This window comes from Diadema setosum, chromosome 2 (assembly GCF_964275005.1).
Source record: "Diadema setosum chromosome 2, eeDiaSeto1, whole genome shotgun sequence".
NCBI lineage: Eukaryota > Metazoa > Echinodermata > Echinoidea > Diadematoida > Diadematidae > Diadema > Diadema setosum.
This window is the reverse complement of record NC_092686.1, coordinates 49,039,001-49,059,490: the sequence shown is the minus strand read 5'-3', so window position 1 is coordinate 49,059,490 and position 20,490 is coordinate 49,039,001. Positions and strand designations below refer to the sequence as shown.

General features: G+C 38.1%; 1 protein-coding gene across 1 annotated transcript in view; it reads right to left on the bottom strand.

The window, feature by feature from the left end:
- LOC140246324 (endosome/lysosome-associated apoptosis and autophagy regulator family member 2-like) overlaps positions 1 to 20,490 on the bottom strand; it is a 105,873-nt gene that overhangs the window by 41,285 nt on the left and 44,098 nt on the right. Inside the window, exons 8-10 of the mRNA XM_072325797.1 lie at positions 9,017 to 9,102; positions 7,222 to 7,402; positions 6,460 to 6,564 (exon numbers count right to left, since the gene is read on the bottom strand). Coding sequence (XP_072181898.1) covers positions 6,460 to 6,564; positions 7,222 to 7,402; positions 9,017 to 9,102 — 372 coding nt within the window. The remainder of the gene's footprint in view (positions 1 to 6,459; positions 6,565 to 7,221; positions 7,403 to 9,016; positions 9,103 to 20,490) is intronic.

Here is a 20,490-nt window from a genome sequence, read left to right as displayed (position 1 = left end):
TGAATATTATGTACAGGGTGTTCTCTTTCATGTATGTTACTGTAGATACTTCTCACACTTTTAAGGGTCATGGGCACATTTAATTTATGTGCACCTAGAAATATAAAGCACTATATTTTCATTGTTTCTTTGTTTTTGTTTTAAATTGGCATTTGATTGCATCAATGTCATATTTTGTCATTATATCATCATTGGTAAACAAAAATTGTCACTCTGCCCATCACATTGTGTTGGAATGAGTGGATATAACAATTAACATAATTCAACAGTTGAAAGCAAATATGCGACCATACTAATACGTAAGCCTATTGGAGTATTGACCCTACCCACAAATATCAGGATATGTAGGTCTAGATGAATCTATATCAAATCTACCCATTATGGTTTTATGTACTTCTTTCCTTTTTTTTTTTTTTTTGCCCATGAGGCATTTATATATAAATCCACGTCAAGACACAAACACAACAAAAGCATGCCAGAAACCATCATGATGTCCATGGTATGGAGACTTTAAGTTGAAGGTATTGAATGGTAAGGTTAACATAGTTAAAACAGATTCTAGCTGGACATGTGTTGCAAATTGCCCAAATGGAAAATCTTTTGAAAAGGACTACTAGTTAGAAGCTAGATAAGTAGTAGTACTAGTTATCCAGGCTACATACACTACAGTACACAGCTATCTCAAAGCGAAATTGTGCATAGAATGACACCTTGGCAGCTTAGATTCTGATCCTCTCGTGAGCAAGCCAAAGCAGTAGCCGACTTCACACCGAACTTTCACGTTTCAACAAAAACTTATTAACCAAGGAACCATGCAGTAAAGCACGCATTTTGCACACAAACCGGCCTAACCAGAAAAATAACACGACATAACGCAGCTGCCATAGGCATGCGCCAAAATGCACGTTCAAGCGTGGAACAACGAACGATGTGGGACTGAATCTCTGCGCCTACGCATAAGGCGGAAGCGCGAGCGCCGCTCGGATAAAAATAAAATTCTGCGGCTCTTACATCAGGAAAGTATCTTCTATTTTTCCGATAAAGGGAACAAAATGCAATACCAAGTGCAATCTATTTAATCGTTACTACACAAAAACTAACTTCACCGGAGATCATAGTCATGTCACCTCGATATCCCCCAAAATTAACGCTAGCAACACAACAGCTCTGATTTTCGTAGACTACCGGGTTCTTGAGACGCTATTGTACCCCTTCTTTGGGAGAATGGGTAGATGAGCAAAAAATTCTAAGATGGAAACCGATTGCACGAAACAGGCAGGCATGACCTCTTTCATTCAAATTTAAGAGGAATAAATATATAAGAATCCCCAAAAAATTTTATTTACACTAATGCGATGATGTAAAAATAATTTACATAATATATTTAATACATGAAATAAGGGTTACAAAATTATCAATTTATATGGAATTCTTAATGAGATTTTGCAACTACCACTGGGGTGTTTTAAAGATATGAATATGCATGAATCAAGATACCTATACTTTCCCCCCTTTTTTGTTTTTCTTTTATTCAGTGGTTATTCAATGTAGGGGTAATTAAAAATGCAGGGATCATAAACGAGGAATTGTTTAAGCTGTCAAGTTCGATTACATCACAATCAATGATATCGCCGCCCGTTATTTGTCCGCACCGCGCATACGTGAACTTCCCAAGAGACATCTGCCATCACCAAAGTTTGATTGCCATTGTAGCAACATGTGCTGAGTTACGTGTGATAAGAGAGTCTTGCAAGTAAACTTTAACGTATGACCTCAAATGACCTTTGACCTTATCATGTGACCTCTTATGGCACCATAACATGTAGCGATGTCAGCGGGGTCACATTTAACACATTTCCTATTCTGCCGACGTGTTAAAAGGTCAATTTTCATCAAAGCACTGTGGCTATATATACAGCTTTAATTCTTTTAAGAAATATCAATAAAATGCACTATAAATTACTAAAAACAAAAAGTTTAATTTGGATCAGCAAAATTATTAGGAAACTTGCATTCGATGACATTATCGTGGAGCTCAACATTACACGAAGTACGTCATGCAAGTAGCCATCTTGAATAAAGTGACCCCAAATTATTCCTGCTTCCGGGTTGTTTTTTTCTCTCTTGCCTGGTTATATGACGTAGGTGTTTAGAGATATTTACGTCGGTACATCTCCACATGTTGCACATGCGAAATGACCAGTCAGAACTCGACGAGCAGTTCGTTTTCCCCCCGAAAATCTTGTATTTTGGTGAAGTTTGGATAAAGAGGCATCAATTTTGTGACTTTGGACTCTGTTTTCTATGGCAAAATCTCAAGGGTTTAAAAAAAAAACCGGTCTTTATTTGATTTTTGTGGATGTTTTTAAACTAGAAACCACTTGCATTGACAGTAAAAACCTGTCGCATTTTGTCACAACAAGGATAAGCAAGCCGGTGTCGGGAGATCTCTCGGGCATTTTTCGGGACGCAGAATCACGGTTTCGGAGGTAATTACGTAGGTTCGTATTTAAGGCCACCTTACGTGTAACCGTTACAAGTGAAGGGCCTGCTACTACGTGTTGTGCTAATTACTTCATTACTCTGCCGTTTTTGCCCATAGAATTTAATTGATTTCCACAATGATCGTTTCCAAAATAAGTTTTCGTTGTCAGCCGGTTGTTCAGTACTTGTAAAGTATGTTTTTTTTTTCTTTCAAACCACCTTAACACTAGTATAACACTAACACTTCCAATAGTTCTAACCAGTAACTAAATAGACTTTTTTAACGTCTGGTCTAAAGAAAACTTTATGATAATGTATGTTTCACTTTTCAAATTCAGATCTTTAAATTCTGACATTACATGTAACAGTTAGACAAAGTCCAAGTTTAAATCGGCAAATTACAAGTAATTCAATCTTGTCTTGAGTTTAATTTGATGAAGAAGATGTTGGGTTTTGACTTTGAAGTACAAATGTTTACCAATGCCCCTCTGTATGTATGAATATGATTGTTGTTAGATAGGTTAATCATTAATTATTATCATTGGTCTATTGTTATTATAATTATTATTATTATTCAATATTTAACATTAGTATTATTATTAACAACTGCAGAATATCTCGCCAAGATTTTTGAGGCATGCACGAGATTTTCTTGTGCACTGTGTGCGTAGTATCCCGGACGAAATAAAGCACAGTCAGTATAGTCGAGAAATCTCGTCTGGAGATCTTGGCGGGGTATTCTGCAGTTAAGCCAATTATTGTTAATATTTATCTTAAGCTTATTAGTAATATTAATGTTTTATTGTCATGCACTCACATGGTTAATCATAACATTGGCATAGAGTCTATGCCTAATTGATTAGAATTGATTAGAATATTATGATTTTAATTTAAAATGTAATTTTGCAATATTTTCAGGCCATTTGTGATATTATCCAGCAGTGGATCCAGGATTTGAAAATTGGAGAGGAGGGACGAAATTCAACAAACTTCACTTGTAAAACTCACAAAGGAATAGTGGAGTACCCACCAACTCCACTTGACTTTTTGGAGTCTTCCTCGATCAGTAACATTAACAATGTGAATGAAAAAAAAATATATATATCCGTATGAAAAAACAATAGAATAAATTAAGATGAAGTACAGTTAACTTGCTATTTAACATTTTTTTTTTGGTCTCTACATGTCTTTGAAACAGGTTCATTTTGGTGCATAAAACCATCTTTTTTTTTGTTGTTTCGAAAACCTGCAGGGGGGGGGGGGTAATAGAGTAAGGAGAAGCAATTCTCCATAAATTGCCGCAGAAGACATACAGTTGAGTGCGACATTCGACAAGCCATAACTCAGTAAATAAATATCCAATTTCAATTATCTCTTCACCATTGGATTTGTCTCGCTGAGACCTTTAATATGATATATGGTTTGGCCATATTTCATGAATTTTTTTTTTTGGTCTAACATAGCTATAACATGAAGGTACCCCCAGTGCATCAATCACCCAAGTGTGATTGCCATGGTAGCAACATGTGTCGAGTTACGTGTGATAAGAGAGTCTTGCAAGTTAACTTTAACATATGACCTCAAATGACCTTTGACCATATCCTGTGACCTCCAACGGCACCATAACATGAAGGTACCCCCAGTGCATCTATGACCCAAGTTAGGTTGTAATCCAAGCAACTTATGTGAAGTTATTTGTCAAAAGAGAGTCTTGCAGGTAAACTTTAACATAGAAAAGAGAGTCTTGCACATACTCTTTAATATATGACCTCAAATGACCTTTGACATCATCACATGACCTCCGACAACACCAAAACATAAAGATACCCCTAGTGCTTCTATCACCCAAGTGTGGCTGCCATTGCTGTAACAGTTGCCAAGTTATGCATCATAAGAGAGTCTTGCAGGTAAACTTTAACATTTGTGACGGACGACGGACGACAGACGGACGACGGATGGACGACGGACGCCATTTGCATCCCTTAGTCTCGCCTTCACCTCCGGTGGGCGAGACAATAAAAATGATCAGTGTAGTGAGAATAACCTTGTGAAGTCAGGATTAGCCTTTGCAGAAAATGTGTAGGAAAAACACTGCAGAAAATGTGTAGGAAAAACAACAAAAGACACATCATTTACTCTTGACTCCCACCCTCCCCCATACACACACATTGAATAAAGGTTATGTAGCCCCTCTATTTGAACATCTCAAGTCATATAGGGTCTAGGTAAAGGACAAGTCCACCATCATATACATAAGGATTGAGAGAATGGAGCAATATTAGTAGAACACATCAGTGAAAGTTTGAGGAAAATTGGACAATCCGTTCAAAAGTTATGAATATTTTAAGTATCTGCGCAGTCACTGCATGCTGGAAGAGAAGACTACTACAGTGTATGATGTCACATGCGTACGACTATATTAGGAAAATAAAAAGAGACTTTCACAAAACTTTACTTTTTGAATAAAGTGCACATTTCTTCGACCTGCTGCTGATGTATGTCACAGGTAATATTATTCCCCCTGCCTTCTGAAAGAATGAAGTCGAGTGTTCTTTTGTTATGCGAGAAAAATGGAAATATGTTGAATTTTCATCATTCTTTCTTTGTATCGTTGTACTCAAGTGACTTCACAAGCCTACTTAGTCTTTTCATCCAGCCATGACCGAGCAGAAACTTCAAAAATTCATAACTTTTGAACGGATTGTCCGATTTTTCTCAAACTTTCACTGATGTATTCTATATATATTGCTGCATTCACACAACTAACATGTCTATGAAGGTGAACTTGTCCTTTAATTAGAATGCAGATAAACAAAGGGTAATTCTATACATAAAAGCACTGAAAACTACAATATCAGCAGGGCTGACCAAGGTTGCTATTTTTTCTGGCTTCCTGGAATATCAACTTGTGCAATTTTCTGTGTTTTTTCTATTGTTTGTTTTGAATTGTGCTGTTGATGTAGGGTCCCACATGCCTTTTTCATATACATGTAAAGATGTTAAATTTTGATATTTTACTAGTCCTGATTTCTATGAAACTTTCATAGCTCTGTTTTCTTGAATGCATTCTTTTTTATCAAAGCCAACATATGATGGAGTTTCTGTCATTGCTTGAGTTCTCAAGGAGGGGAAAAAGCCATACTTGTATCTGAGGGCACACGACTACTGATTTGTATTGGACCACAAACTTCCAAGACAGAAACTACATCTCTGATATCGTCATGTATGACAACAATTAAACCTTTCTTTAACCCTAAAAAGACTGGGCTATTTTGATGCGTAGCAAGACTGGGAGTTGGCTCATTCAGCGCCCCCCTCCCCCCAAAAAAAATCTTAGCCGTTGACCCCGTGATCGTGAGGAAAATTGGCACACATCACCCACAAGGTAATCTACAAGTAACTATTCTGCAATCGTTCAATTTTATACTTACTAAATTTATCATGCTAATTTATGGATAAAATTTAAAAGAAAAATTGGCTGTAAATCTGTAAATAAAGGTCAAAATCTGCTAATTTTTGGTCTTGGCAATCTTTTTAGAATTCTTATTGAGTGTACATCAAAAATATAGTGGTATTGAACTTTTATTCTAATGTATTTCGTTGTTTTCGCCTTTTTGGTTTTTATTCATTTTAATCATCAGCAACATTATTCTGATCACAAATAACATGAAATTAATTGATTTTAATCAGTAAAAGTAAAAATAATGAAACATTTATAAATTTTGGCTAAAAACAGAATTTGCATTGGATTTCTACATGAAATCACGTTTTTGAGCAATTTCGGGTCTGACATGCACTCAAAAAATATTGCTTAACTTCAGAACCATGTACCAGGGGGTCGCGAATTTGGTTTCAAAAGTCCCGCAAGATTTCAAAGAAGAAAGTCATGAAACATCGCGGCGCAAGATTTTTATGTTACGGATTTATCATGAAAAATGTCGAGAAAGGAAGGTAGACACAATATGCCTGACTCACTTGTAGTACTGAAGCAAGATGCCACCATATTCGGGGGAAGTTCATTCCAATATGAAAAGGTCATACCATAATCAGGAGTGGTATTAGGTGGACAATCTTGGCATGCTGTGAACAAAAACAAATGAAAACATAATATCACAGAGAAATATGAAAAATATCACCACATACATACTGTATACCACCTACTAATGTATGAAGATCCCAACTGCATTTTACACTGGGTCCTGAATCACAACTGATTAATCATGGTGGTAAGCAGTTATTGGAAAACATTTTAATAAAAGACACTATGAAAGTCTCACATGACACAACATTAGTGGCAAAGGTGCAGATGAAAAACATCCCATTTGCATAGCAAATTTTGTATACATCAAGCAAAATACATCTCATACATAATTTTTTTTTTCTTTTGAATTCCAGAGCAAGCAGCATGTACTGTCTTTGCTGCTATTTTTTAGTGCAGATATTTTCGCGGATGAGGAGGTCATAGACATTTTCAGGATATGTTGTTTTCGCGAATTGACACTGACGCTAGTGTGAATGCAATATCACCCAAGCACATATAGACATTTTTTCGCGTGTTGTTAAATTAGGGATCCAACTGTGATTCACAAAATTCAAGAAAATTAAACCTTCACGAAAATAACAGCTTACACAGTACGGTATGCTATTTTCTGGAATAGCTGTCACATATCCAGGATATCAAAGAGAGAAGTCAATATCAGATGAAGAAGAAGCATAACACCAGCAAGAAAAACTCACAAGTTGTGCCATCAGAGAATGTATTCCTGGGACAGAATTCGCATCGTGTCTTGTTGCTAAAAGACATGCCAGGGTTGCAGGGTGGACATGGCTGAAACTTGCCAGAGACTGGTAGAGTTACTGAGTCCTTGTGGCTGGGGTTACAAAGCTGTGGCTTGATCCACTTATATTTTATCTTGGTCTGCAGGAAGGAAGATGAAACATAACAATAAAAGAAATCACAACTTATGAAGACAAATACCACTGCAGCAACAAATGCGTTATCCTCTATCTGAACTTCCACATGATCAATCCAGAATTCAAAGAACATAATTGCAAAGACTTCATTTAACTTTCAGGTTAAATTTTAATAGCAACTTGCATCAATATCAACAATATCACAACTGAACACAAGTGGCCTTTCCCACTCTACCATACAATGATATGTAATCACATGGAAGGATATAATCATATCTCCCCTTTCCTGATGAAGACATTAAGTACTGTATACGCTGTTATTTTCGCAAGGGTTTTATTTTCGCGAATTTCGCGAGCTTTGGGCTGATCGCGAAATTAAAGACCGTCATAGCTTATGGACAAATTGATGACAAGGGCTGGCCGGACCACCAGCGTGCGCAGCTGTTACACCGGCCAGTACGTACACATACTGGCACATACTATTACTGGTACGCTACGGTGCAACCGATTCTGGAAGTGCAGTACGTGATGTGCAATCTCTGTGCTAAGTTACCCTACGCTACGCGAAGGAACACCGGCTCGACATGGTTGGGTGTGTGAGGCCTAGGAATGCATGTAAAACTTTCGCTAGCGCTAGCGCAGCTCTGAAACTTTGTAGTCTAGGCCTACATCTATTTGTTGCAACATTTGGTAGGTATGGTTGGACCTACTACTCATCGACCTCCTAATGTTTTATTTGCTTGATATGAATATTTAACACTGAAATTCACGTAAAAAACTTGGCCTACGTGATTGAGAAAATCCAGCTCTATCAAATGCCATTGTTCCCTTTTCGATTCAAAGTTTCAGTGCAAAAATATCGCCATCGAACTTGCGTGGCCTCGCTTCAGCTCCCTGCGGTAACGCTCCTTATTGAGAACGACTGCTGTTTTTGCATTGTAAATGCACGCAAACCGAGTTGTATTGAACACCGTATTGTACGAAGCTTTTTAGAAACTTCCATAGACATTACATTACGATTCGGTGAAAATATTCATTCGAAATTTTGTCCTTGATTAAAACCATTAATGAACAGTGAATTTTTGTGTTTTCCCACACCATCCTCTTCAACAGTCAAAGCCAATCCATTTTTATGTGCTTTGCATACTAAGCATTCAGTGTGCCAATTTATACACGGTCAGTTTAAAGGAGGGTGGTCGATATCATAGTAGGGCTATCATACTAGTACTTGTGAATGCCGTGTGTGATTGTCTGACTGCAAGTTCACATAATTATTGTTTCATTTTATAAATCTTCTACTGTGTCTTTTCTATTGTCATGTTTGGGAAGTCGCAATGCAAATGGAAAAACGTTACAAGTACGTTGGCAAGTGTTTGAACTTGTTTCTCGGGCTTGGCATTACTAGTATCAATCGCGAATTTAACAACACGCGAAAATGCCACTGATACCGTGATTCGCAAAAATATCTGTACACGAAAATATTGGCGTATAGTGTATACACTGTTTGTTACACAGTTTTCATACAGACCCTTGGCAGTAAGCAAACATCTAAGTCACATGAACCATGAGAATAAAATCCATCTAAAAGAATGAAATGTAAGAAAAATATCAAACTTACCTTGTTTTGTTGACAAGGCGTGTGAATCCTGTAAAAATCATGCTCTGTACATGGCTTTTTCTCAGTACAATTGCTGGATCCTGGAACTACACATAAGAGAAACAAAAAAGATTTCTCATTCACATTCACGCACTCAATGTTCCTAAAACTTTCATAAGCATGGCACAGAAGGAAAACAAATCAATATGTCAGCCATAATGTAGTCAAAGGACAATCTATGACAGGAAACCCCAGTAGAAAATGTTCATGTTCTATATTTATAGTCTACTGTTGTAAAAGAATTTTGGCTGATACATCTAAACATGACTTAGAGGAGGGACACCATGAACAAGTATAACAGAGACTGACTTGCACTACTTACAGAGGACATTTTTAGGATCTACACACTAAAGTTATGGCACTGCTATAAGAGGGAGGTTTCTGAATTGAATCATCCACATATAAAGGACATCATGCATGTACATACATAGAAATTACTATCATTAAACCAGCACTGGAAAGAATGAGCACTTGACATACAATGTAGGTTACCATTACAGGTTCCTATCAACCATTATATCTGTCAATACAAGAATTAAATTTAATTTGAATATTGTAGCCAATCATCATGACATTTTCCTTCATTTCACAGGTAGCACACACAGCTAAAACATACTACATTGTAATTTCCAGAAGGGATCAAACTTCAGTTTTCACCATTTGGAATTCGCTTGCAATATATCAAAAGGCTCAACTAAGAACCGTCTGACTGATGTGATTGCCACGATAATGAATTGTTATGGAGTATTTTGAGATCAAGAGTGTGAAATTATAAAAGTTGGTGTACATGACTTTACTCCTGATATGCCCTCCCCATTCAATAAGGGTGCACGTCACAAGACCGACACTCACAAGTCATACAGCCCACAAGTCATACAGCTCACAAGTCATATAGCCCATGAGTTCGACACTAAACCAACAAGGCCCACGAGACCGACACATTACGCGCCGTGTTGTATCTGTCGAACTCGTGGGCTGTTTTTACCAAGTGTCGAACTCATGGGCTTTATTTGCCTAGTGTCAAACTCACGGGCTGTATGACTCATGGACCTGTTTTGAATGTCGAACTCGTGGGCTGTATGACTCATGGGTGTCGGTCGGTCTAGTGGGATGACCCCTTCAATAATAGGTGGGTTGGACCTTACGAGTGTGGCGATCTGAATGTGCCCTACATTGTAGGAACAAATCACATGCAGCTAACAAGGGGTGCATGCTATTCACTTCCATGTGATGGATACTGTTATATTGAATTGAACTGAATTTATTTGTTCAGCACTAAAAAAAAAAAAAGAAGCAAATCAAAGCATCAAAGAATAACAATAATAAACAATCAGGACAAGCACAGGGTATTCAAAAGATGGATCTATACATGGAATACATAACATATGATAAGCTAAAGGGAAGCAGCCAACGAGGAATTAAAAGTTTCATTAAAATCTGGCCAACTCAGGTAAGCAATAAAAGTATGCTTTAATGGTAATCATTTCCATATCTTTTAAACAAAGAGATGAGAAAATATACAAATGTAAGAACAGAACAAAATAAATAGCAATGATACCTGAAACAATACATTTACATTACAAAGAGAGTACAAACACAAAGTGAGTTATAATCATAAGATGAAATAAAATATAATAATGCCAGCCAAGCATGTCAAGAAGTTAGGAGAGATAGCAGTTTGTACAAACTTCTCCTTAAGTTTACGTTTGAATATATCAAAAGAGGCAACTTTACGAACATCGCCTGGTATTGAATTCCATATTTTTGCGTGGACCATGATAAAACACAGATTTATGAAATAATGATGTTCTTACTTTTGGCATGTGAAAATTCTCAGGGTTTCTGGTATGGTAGGAATGAATATAGCTATTTTAAATAAAGTGAAATAATGCAGCAGAGAATTGGGTAAAAGTTTTCTTTGCCATAAAAACATAAGATTGCCTAATATATACTTATATCTATCATACAACATTAGAATCTTTTGGGTATAAAAAATGGGTAAAGTGTGAGCTAAATAAGTTGAATTGTTGATACCCATATTACATGTTTTTGTAGTTTAAAAAGTCTGTCTAAATAAATATTTGCAGCACAACCCCAAACAGAAAGACCATATATGTGACCTTGCACCACAAAACAAACAAAACGTCGCCAGACATGGATTTTTAGTTAAGGACAGTTTCAGAAAGAACAGACTCTAAGCTTTAAAATGATGTATAACTCAATTAATTTGAAATCTCCTAACCTATCTGAATACTGGAAAGAAAGCGCACAGTCTGGAAAAGTGTGAACCAAAAAAATAGGCTCTGACGTACAGGGTCTATCTGTCTATTCAAGTGCTTAATCTTTATCAAACCGTGCTAGCTGTGCAATGAATGGGTAAAAAAAAAAAAAAAAAAAGGATGTAAGCCACAGGAGCAACAATAATGAAGGGATTATCAGATTAAAATTGAAATTGAGCATACTCTTTTAGCACATTCTTTTTATGATCAATTCCAACTTTCAAAGCAGTAGCATTATCCCTTCCAAAGTTATCACACTTGAAAGTGAAGAGTGTGCAAAGGGTTATCAAGAAATGAAAAGGATCCTCTAAGACATACCTGATCTCACTACTCCACAAAAAAAGGTTGGAGAAAAACTACTGGAAATGCACTTTCCCATTCATTTTATGATCCCAAACTTAAGAATGATGCAGAAGAAGGGTAGCTCTATAATAAAATATGAAAAACTGAATATTGACTTGGTTGACCTGTTCCACCTTTTTCGAGTCCTCAAGTGAAATCAAAGGGTGCATGTCACAAATGTACACACTAGTAGTTATGTACATGTATGATGTACTCTATGCATGGTTGTTTTAATGTGTAGGTACAAAGGTTGACCAGATTTAATGGAAAACATTCTATGTGGTATATAGTACATACAGGCTGACCGGATCAGTGGAGAATTTTCTAGGTGGTATACAATGTAGCTACAGGACATGCATGTAACAGGAAGTACATTATAGCTCATTCAGTTTAGAAAGGTATTTCACTCAATCCAGAATGTTCTAGGAAGTGCTTACAATATTTGACTGAGTAAGGCACTGTCCCTGTAGCCCAATGTGATTGGTAGTTATTCTTGGCAATGATGTTTTGCACATAGTTAGGCAGTGAGTCATCCAGGTTTCCTTGAACTAGGACTTGCTAGTATGTTCAGGTATGTGGCCCCAGGTTGGAGAGAGTTACAGAATGTGCTAGAAAGGGGTGAATGGATATAAAAGCCAGAGAAATTCGGCAGTAGGCAGAGTACCCAACACCTCTGCTCTGAGAGTTACGTCACTTCTGGCTCTGAAGCGACTAGTTATAGTCAGTCCTGTGTTACCTGCTGACCGGTTATGTTTGTGGAGATAGTTAAGGCCTGTGAGACATTTTGCCTGCAGATAATTAATTTGCCTACATTGGAGACAGACTCCATTTTAATGTCAATGGACATTGTTACGGCGAAGCTGTGACGGGCTGGATTCCTAGCTGGATAATATAAAGTGAATCGTTATTCAACACATCGACTGGACGTGGTCGTCATAACGTTGGATTCACATTTTGCTGCGGACATATCCTGGACCTATAACGTGGACTACTATAACCAGCATCTCTGGATTTACGTCGGAGGTATCATTCATTGGTGCATCGCGGATCATTCATTTGTGCATCGAACATCGTATCTGGACACTACCAGGGAACTGTAGGGATTTTGTGATTTTAGATTTGCCTGCAATATATGTAAGTGATTCCATTACTGATTTATAATTGTTTTTATAGTGATCATTATTGTCCTGATGTGAAAACCGATTACGAGTCTGTACCCACAATATCACTGTTAATAAACCGCCTGAACATTAGTTGATTGTTTCTTTTGTGCAATCATTCTCAGTGTGATTTTGGTCGTAACAGTGCGACTTTGTTTGTTTTGTGATGCACGGTCACATATTCTAAAAATGGTGCAATAATTGCATTGTATATCATTTTAAGAATAACAGTGGGTAGAGATTCAAGCCCAAAAAGTATCCAGATATTTTCTAAAATCTTATTGCATATAGTGATCTTTCTAAATCAATCTATTATCAAGTGTGATTCCTAAAAATTTCAAAGACACCTCCTGTTTACTTTCAGTTCCTGCTAAAGTACATTGTTATATATATCCTTCACATCAACATTTCTGTTGGTGAATATCATAAAATGTGTTTTACTTGTATTACTGATAGTTTACTCATATATAACCATTCTGAAATTACAGTAAGTTCATTATAGAATATCATTTGTAATGTTTGGGGATCATTATGAGACATAAAAATCCTGATGTCATTGGCAAACACAAATCTAACAAGGCAAGTGCCATAATGTGTCTCGCCCATTCGTGTACAAGAAATTGTAGGTGAATGGGATATAACAGATTTTTTAAAAAAAGAGATAAAAAGAGATATAAAAGGGTAAAAATTTATGGCAAAAAAAAAAATTGCCATAAAAACTTAACATTGGGCCCTTAAAGTTTGTTGACCCCTGCCTGTGACCTTTGACCTTGTGGTGACCATCCACTCCCCAAGGAACATCTACTATCCAAGTTTTGTCACAAATGGACCTATGGATCAAAAGTTACGACATATAACAGAAACGAGCCATAAAAACTTAACATTGGGCTCTAAAAGTTAGTTGACCCCTGCCTGTGACCTTTAACCTTGTGGTGACCATCCACTCCCAAGAGACATCTACCATCCAAGTTTAGTCACAAATGGAGTAATGGATCAAAAGTTATGACCCATAATAGAAACGCGCCATAAAAACTTAAAGGTAGGGAATCCCATTTGCACGCCTTAAATGAAGAGTTGCATATTAAGTACAGTGGTATGTTGAAGAGAGTATCATTTTAGAAACTCCCATAAAGTATTGAAAGTGGAATGTAACATTTGGTACATTTTTTTGACCGTTAGATTTTGAATTGAATTGTTTTCGGGGCTCACCGTAAATTCCAGTACATTACTAGGCTACCTTTGCAGACCCATGTACTGCATGTGTGTCCATCATGTATATTTTGTGAAGAAAGTTCATCAACACTTACAAACTTTTCTATTTACATTCTTGCCACACACTCAATATGTTATTACATCAGCTCTTGTACTTTTAGATTTGTGTTTATAGATCACAAATACAGAAGAATGCAACAAAAAGGCGGAATAGTTGAGTTTTGTGCATTATTCAAATTTCAAATAACTGTTGACTTTCAAATTTCTAAGCAGTGGCCTAAACAAGTCCCCTGAGGTTCATATTTAATGTTTTGCTGCATTTTGGGAGGTCTGTAAAAGGTATCCCCTACCTTTAACATTGGCCTCTAAAAGTTTGTTGACCCCTGCCTGTGACCTTTGACCTTGTGGTGACCATCCACTCCCCAAGGGACATCTACCATCCAAATTTAGTCACAAATGGAGTTATGGATCAAAAGTTATGACCCATAATAGAAACGTGCCAAAAAACTTAACATTGGCCTCTAAAAGTTTGTTGAACCGTGCCTGTGACCTTTGACCTTGTGGTGACCATCCACTCCCCAAGGGACATCTACCATCCAAGTTTAGTCACAAATGGAGTTATGGATCAAAAGTTATGACCCATAATAGAAACGCGCCATAAAAACTTAACATTGGGCTCTAAAAGTTTGTTGACCCCTGCTTGTGACCTTTGACCTTGTGGTGATCATCCACTCCCCAAGGGACATCTACCATCCAAGTTTGGTCACAAATGGAGTTATGGATCAAAAGTTATGACCCATAATGAAATGCGCCATAAAAACTTAAAGGCACTCAGTCGTGGTGAGTGGTTTGTGCGGCACGGAGACGAACGCAACACGCTGCCTCCCCCATTCTGTATCAAATGTAGTGACCCCGAATGAGAATAGCGCTGGCTCAATGGGTCAGCGAACAAAACACTAGAGTTCTGTGGGCTATAAGAGAGCTCTCTGTGGTAATCTCCTAACCCAAAATGGCTGTCCGAGCGAGCCACAGGAGGCTTCCGAATGGACACACACTCTCAGTGCGCATGCGCATGGAGAGGCCAAAAGAGCCACGCGGCTTCTGGCCTCTCTCTCCTCCAATCACCGCAGCTCGCGGTGACAATATTTGTGTATGATGCGTACACATACACACACACACGCGTCTTCTGGCCTCTCTCCTCCAATCACCGCAGCTCGCGGTGACAATGTTTGTGTATGATGCGTACACACACACGCACACACACACAAACGTATCTCAGTGGCAGCATTGTCCCACACGTATGGATATAGCACAGAGTCTGGCATTGCGAAATGGCATGCACAAACTTCGGTCGTTCGAAGTTTATGTACCATTAGGGATGGCAATCGGCTGTCTTTAAAGGACATGTTCACCTTCATAGACGTGGGTTGAGTGAATGCAGCAATATTACTGAGAGTTTGAGGAAATCCACAATCCGTTCAAAAGTTATGAATTTTTTTAAAGTTTCTGCTCAGTCATGACTGGATGAGAAGGCTACTACAGCTGTATAGCTTGTGATGTCACATGAGTACAACGGTATAAAGAAAGTATAAAGAAAATTCACCTTATTTTCACTTTTCTCGCATAACAAAAGAACACTCGACTTCTCTCTTTCAGAAGGGAAGGGGAATAATATTATCCTTAACATACATCAGTAACAAGTCCAAGAAATGTGCACTTTATTCAAAAAGTGCAATTTTGTGAAATTCTCTTTTTATTTTCATTATATCGTTGTACGCATGTGACATCACACACTGTAGTAGTCTTCTCATCCAGCAGTAATTGCGCAGATACTTAAAAAATTCATAACTTTTGAACGGAATGTCGGATTTTCCTAAAACTTTCACTGATATGTAATACTAATATTGATGCATTCACTCAATCCACATGTTCATGAAGGTGAACTTGTCTTTTAAAGGCATAATCTACCATTTGCAGATGAAACAGAAACCCAGCATTAGTGCTTTAAAATAGTTCTAAAATGTGAGTTAGGAATAGAAACAACCACTGTAAAAATTTGAATCTGTATAATAGATGTTGAGTATTGTTAGATACACAAAATGTGAACAATACTTATAATAAGAATTCCTCCAGATTTAACCGTCTACAGTTATGGTTTATTGAGAAAAATACTGATATCTCCTTATAATTTAGGCCTTATTGCAAAAATTTTATATGGTAGGATGTTTTTTGATACAACAGACCTACACATATGCATCAAATGTGATATCTTGAACATTTTTAAAATCACTTTTCCCAAAGGTAAACTGGACCTTTAACATTGGGCCCTAAAGTTCATTGACCCCTGCCTGTGAGCTTTGACCTTGAGGTGACCTTCATATATGGTAAAATGTGAAACTTTGTATGACCCCTCTTCCCTCAAAGTTTGATTGCAATTGAAGCCCAGAGTAAAGAGTTATTGAAGTTTTTGTAGCATTACGGACAGACGACAGACGGATGGACGACGGACGGACAGACACTGCAGGCGATCCCTTTAACAGTCTCCCCTCACCTTCGGTGGGCTCAACCAAAACCTCAGAAGTATTATCATAAGTCATTCATACAAGAGAAATAAGAGATGTAGCCAGATTGACCCTTGGGGCACTCCACACTTCAGTCCCTTAGTTTAAGATTGAATACCATCTACAACAACATATTGCACTCTGTTAGAAAAAATACTACGGAATAAATCTAAAACAACTCCTCGTATACCATACATATCTTAAGTATCAAGTAAAATATCATGATCAAGAGTATCAAAAGCCTTGCTCAAATCCCGAAATACACCGATTAAAATTTGTTGTGTTTCATTGCACACATCACAGTTTGAATAACATTTATTTAGGCATGAGAAGTGGAGTGCCTCTCCCTAAAACCATATCGGGTCGAAGTGAATATATTGAACTCTTTTTGATAAAAGATAATAGACGAACATAAATACATTTTCAAAAATCTTTGAAAAAAAGAAAAAAAAAAGATATCACACGGTAATTACTTAAAATCTCTTAACCCTATTCTAACTGGGGGGGGTCAAATTGACCCCCCCCTCGACGTTTCGCGCCACGATTTCGCAACGCGCAAAGATTTTGCCGCGTTGTTTCACGACTTTTTTCATTGAAGTCTCCCGCATATTTTGAGACCAAATTTACGACGTCCGGGTACACCGTTTTGAAGTTACGTAATGTTTTGCATATGCATGTCAACCAAAAAAACAGCTCAAATTCATGATAACGTGTGCAAATCCAATGCAAATTGTGTTTTTTGGTTAAATTGATATAGATTAGATTATTTCAACTTTTAACCATTGAAATTAATCAATTCTAGTGTAGATAAGCCTGAAAAAGTGCCTGCAACAAATTTTGGCAAAAAAACAATAGAAAACAAAAGGTCGAAAAAACAATAAAATACATATTAACAAAACAATAAAAAACAAAAGAAATTGATTTCGATTGTGCTATTTTTTTACACTAAAATTGTTTGATGTGTCTTGAGGAATTCTGACACAAAAATTTAGCAATCCTCCAGTCTTTTTAATGGAGTTATAGGTGAAAATATGATTTCATGCACAAATTTGCATAATTAATTTATTAAAAATAGAAAGGCAATATTTTTCTACTGTATGACCATGTAATCTTGTAGTTGACATCAAGCTCTATCTTCAGGCAAAATTTCGCGGCGATTGCGTGATCGGCGGCCGAGATCTGAAGTAAAAACTTGGTCTCAAATAGCCCAGTTAGAATAGGGTTAAACTTAGTTAAAATGAGCGTGCAAGTTTAACCGTTCTATTCAACGACGCGAAGCGGAGTTGAATAGAACGGTTAAACTTGCACCGAATGTAATATTCGGTACCGTCGCACAAATGATAAACATTTAATATTTGTTTTATAATACAACACATGGTATCAAAATATTTAGGCATGGTCTAGAGTCTAGACCAAGATAGATATGCTTTAACCCTATAGGTCGAGAACTATGCGAAAGCTAGACAGAAAGATCCGTTTGTCCGGAGGAGTCTTTTATTTTATAACGTTATTGCTCTCCCCCAGGGGATCCGTGAAGCCAGACGCAGTCTCCGCGGAACATTTCCCCGACGACCAGATACAGACCGATCTTTCGGTCAATGCGAAAGCCTACTCCTATTAAACGTTATGGCCTTATGCTTACTATAGCTATACGTAGCGTACTGCCACTGGATGGCTCGATCTGTTGTAGGTCTTGAAAAAAGGTCTAACTAAACCCTATATATATAGGGCTAGAGAGTTTGCTTACCACTATTTAAAGCATACTGTATTTGACCACTTTCTTAGTATTTGCTGCTGCACTTCACTCATGATTAGCAATGCGCGGAGATCCTCATCAGAGACGAGAACAAAGCTCGGGTGAGAAGAGGTACAAGTAGGTTTACGTAACCATGATAACGTAGTGGCATGGCCGTGTGTATAAACGGTGGACTGGTACGGTGGTGGTGAACCGGTTGCGTGCTGGCGCAGCGCAAACCCTACGGGTGCGCGTATGCCATCAATGCCAGCTAGCTAGTGCACGATACACAAGTTCAGTGTGTCCTAGGGTCTATTGCACTGCCGGCTCGCGTGTACCGTTCAATAGTAATAAAGTGATAAAGATATAATAAAGTGGCTCTTGGTGGGGGAGGACGTGCGTGTTTGTTGCTCTTGAGTTTGGCTCCCTATATCCGTCTATTCACCTTTCTACTGGAAAATTTTCGTATTGGCTGAACGCTTGCACATAGGTGGACCTGTCTGTGATAATATCTTTTTTACATCATATCACCATTTTGAAATTTTCGTCGATTTTTCGTCGTTTCTGGATACATTTTCATCATATAAACTTCTTCGAGCTTCATCATCATTATCCTAGCAAGGGATCATCTACGCATCTTATTGTTATCTCAACAGCGCCTGTCTCTTGGACACTCGCGCTTGCATCATCGCTTGTGTGCGTGAGTGTTTCCACGCACATTTTTCATGCAGTTCAGCAAGTGCAAACGACGCACTTACGCCATCTACGCAAAGCGCTACAGTTACGTTGCTTTGTGACGTCACAATGCCAAGGAAGAAGAGAAAATCAGCAGTGGAGGGAGGTGAGAAGGGGGCAGATACAACCCTAGTTGCAAAAGCTGAGAGTGACGGGGACGGGAGTTTATCTACAGCATCAACTTCCAATATCAACAGACATGACGGGGTAGATGGAAGCCCAGTCGAAGCCTTCATTCAGCTCCGAGAGCAGATGTCAAACCTTCAATCAGACATTGGAACCAAACTCTCTGTTCTTCAAGCGACTGTTCGTGAAATGAGCGACGGACAAGAAACCATCGTACGGTCCTTGTCCTTTCTCAATGAAAAGTTCGAAGAGATGAAAGTGAAGACGGAAAAGCTGGAAAAGCAGAACAAGGAGCTTCAGGCCCAGAATAGTTTGCTGAAGGAGAGCGTGACTCAGCTGGAGAACCGAGTGACCGACCTAGATCAGTACCACAGACGGGTCAACCTAGAATTTGTCGGCATTCCCGAGACAGAGGAAGAAAACGTTAAAAAGATCGTTGTAGAAGTTGCGAAGCACGCTGATCCCAACTTGGCCGAGCAGGACGTGGACGTGACACACCGTCTCGGGCCGAAAAAAGAGAAAGGCGGACCTCCAAGGCCCATAATAGTACGATTCACGACACAACGTGCCCGGGATGCTGTGTATAACGGAAGAAAGAACCTGCGGGGCAAAACCAAGAATCAGAGGGTCTTCATAAACGAGAATCTCCTGCCAGCCACCAGGCAGCTACTTGCGAAGGCCAACGTGGAGAGAAAGAAGGCCGATTACAGGTACCTCTGGACATCGAACGCCAGAATCCTTGTAAGGAAAAACTCTGACTCTCCGGCGATTGTCATTTGCTGTGAGGAGGATCTTCAGAAGATTAAGTAGATTGTATAGATATCTAGTCTACTTGTGGCTTTACATTGTTTAATATCATGATGATATTATGTTATGTATATAGTGTAAATATTCAAAGATGAATACACGACGCTTTCAGAACGATTTAGTTGATAATTCATTGTCGGTAAATCATTTCAATCTAAGCCCGAATGATCTACTTACATTTCCATGTGAAACGAATTCCACACTCAGCGTATCACATATTAATATTCGATCTATTAATGCAAACTTCGACGAATTACAATTGTTGTTTGAAACAGCGCTACAATCTAAATTCAAGATCATTGGAATTTCAGAAATATGGCATGTCGATAACCCGAATCTGTATAAATTGTTTGATTATAACTTTGAATACCAAAGCCGAAATGATGGTAGAGGAGGTGGTGTAGCAATGTACTTACACTCCCGAGTTGCGTTACACGCGCATGCGTGATATCGCTATACCGAATACGGAATCGCTCTG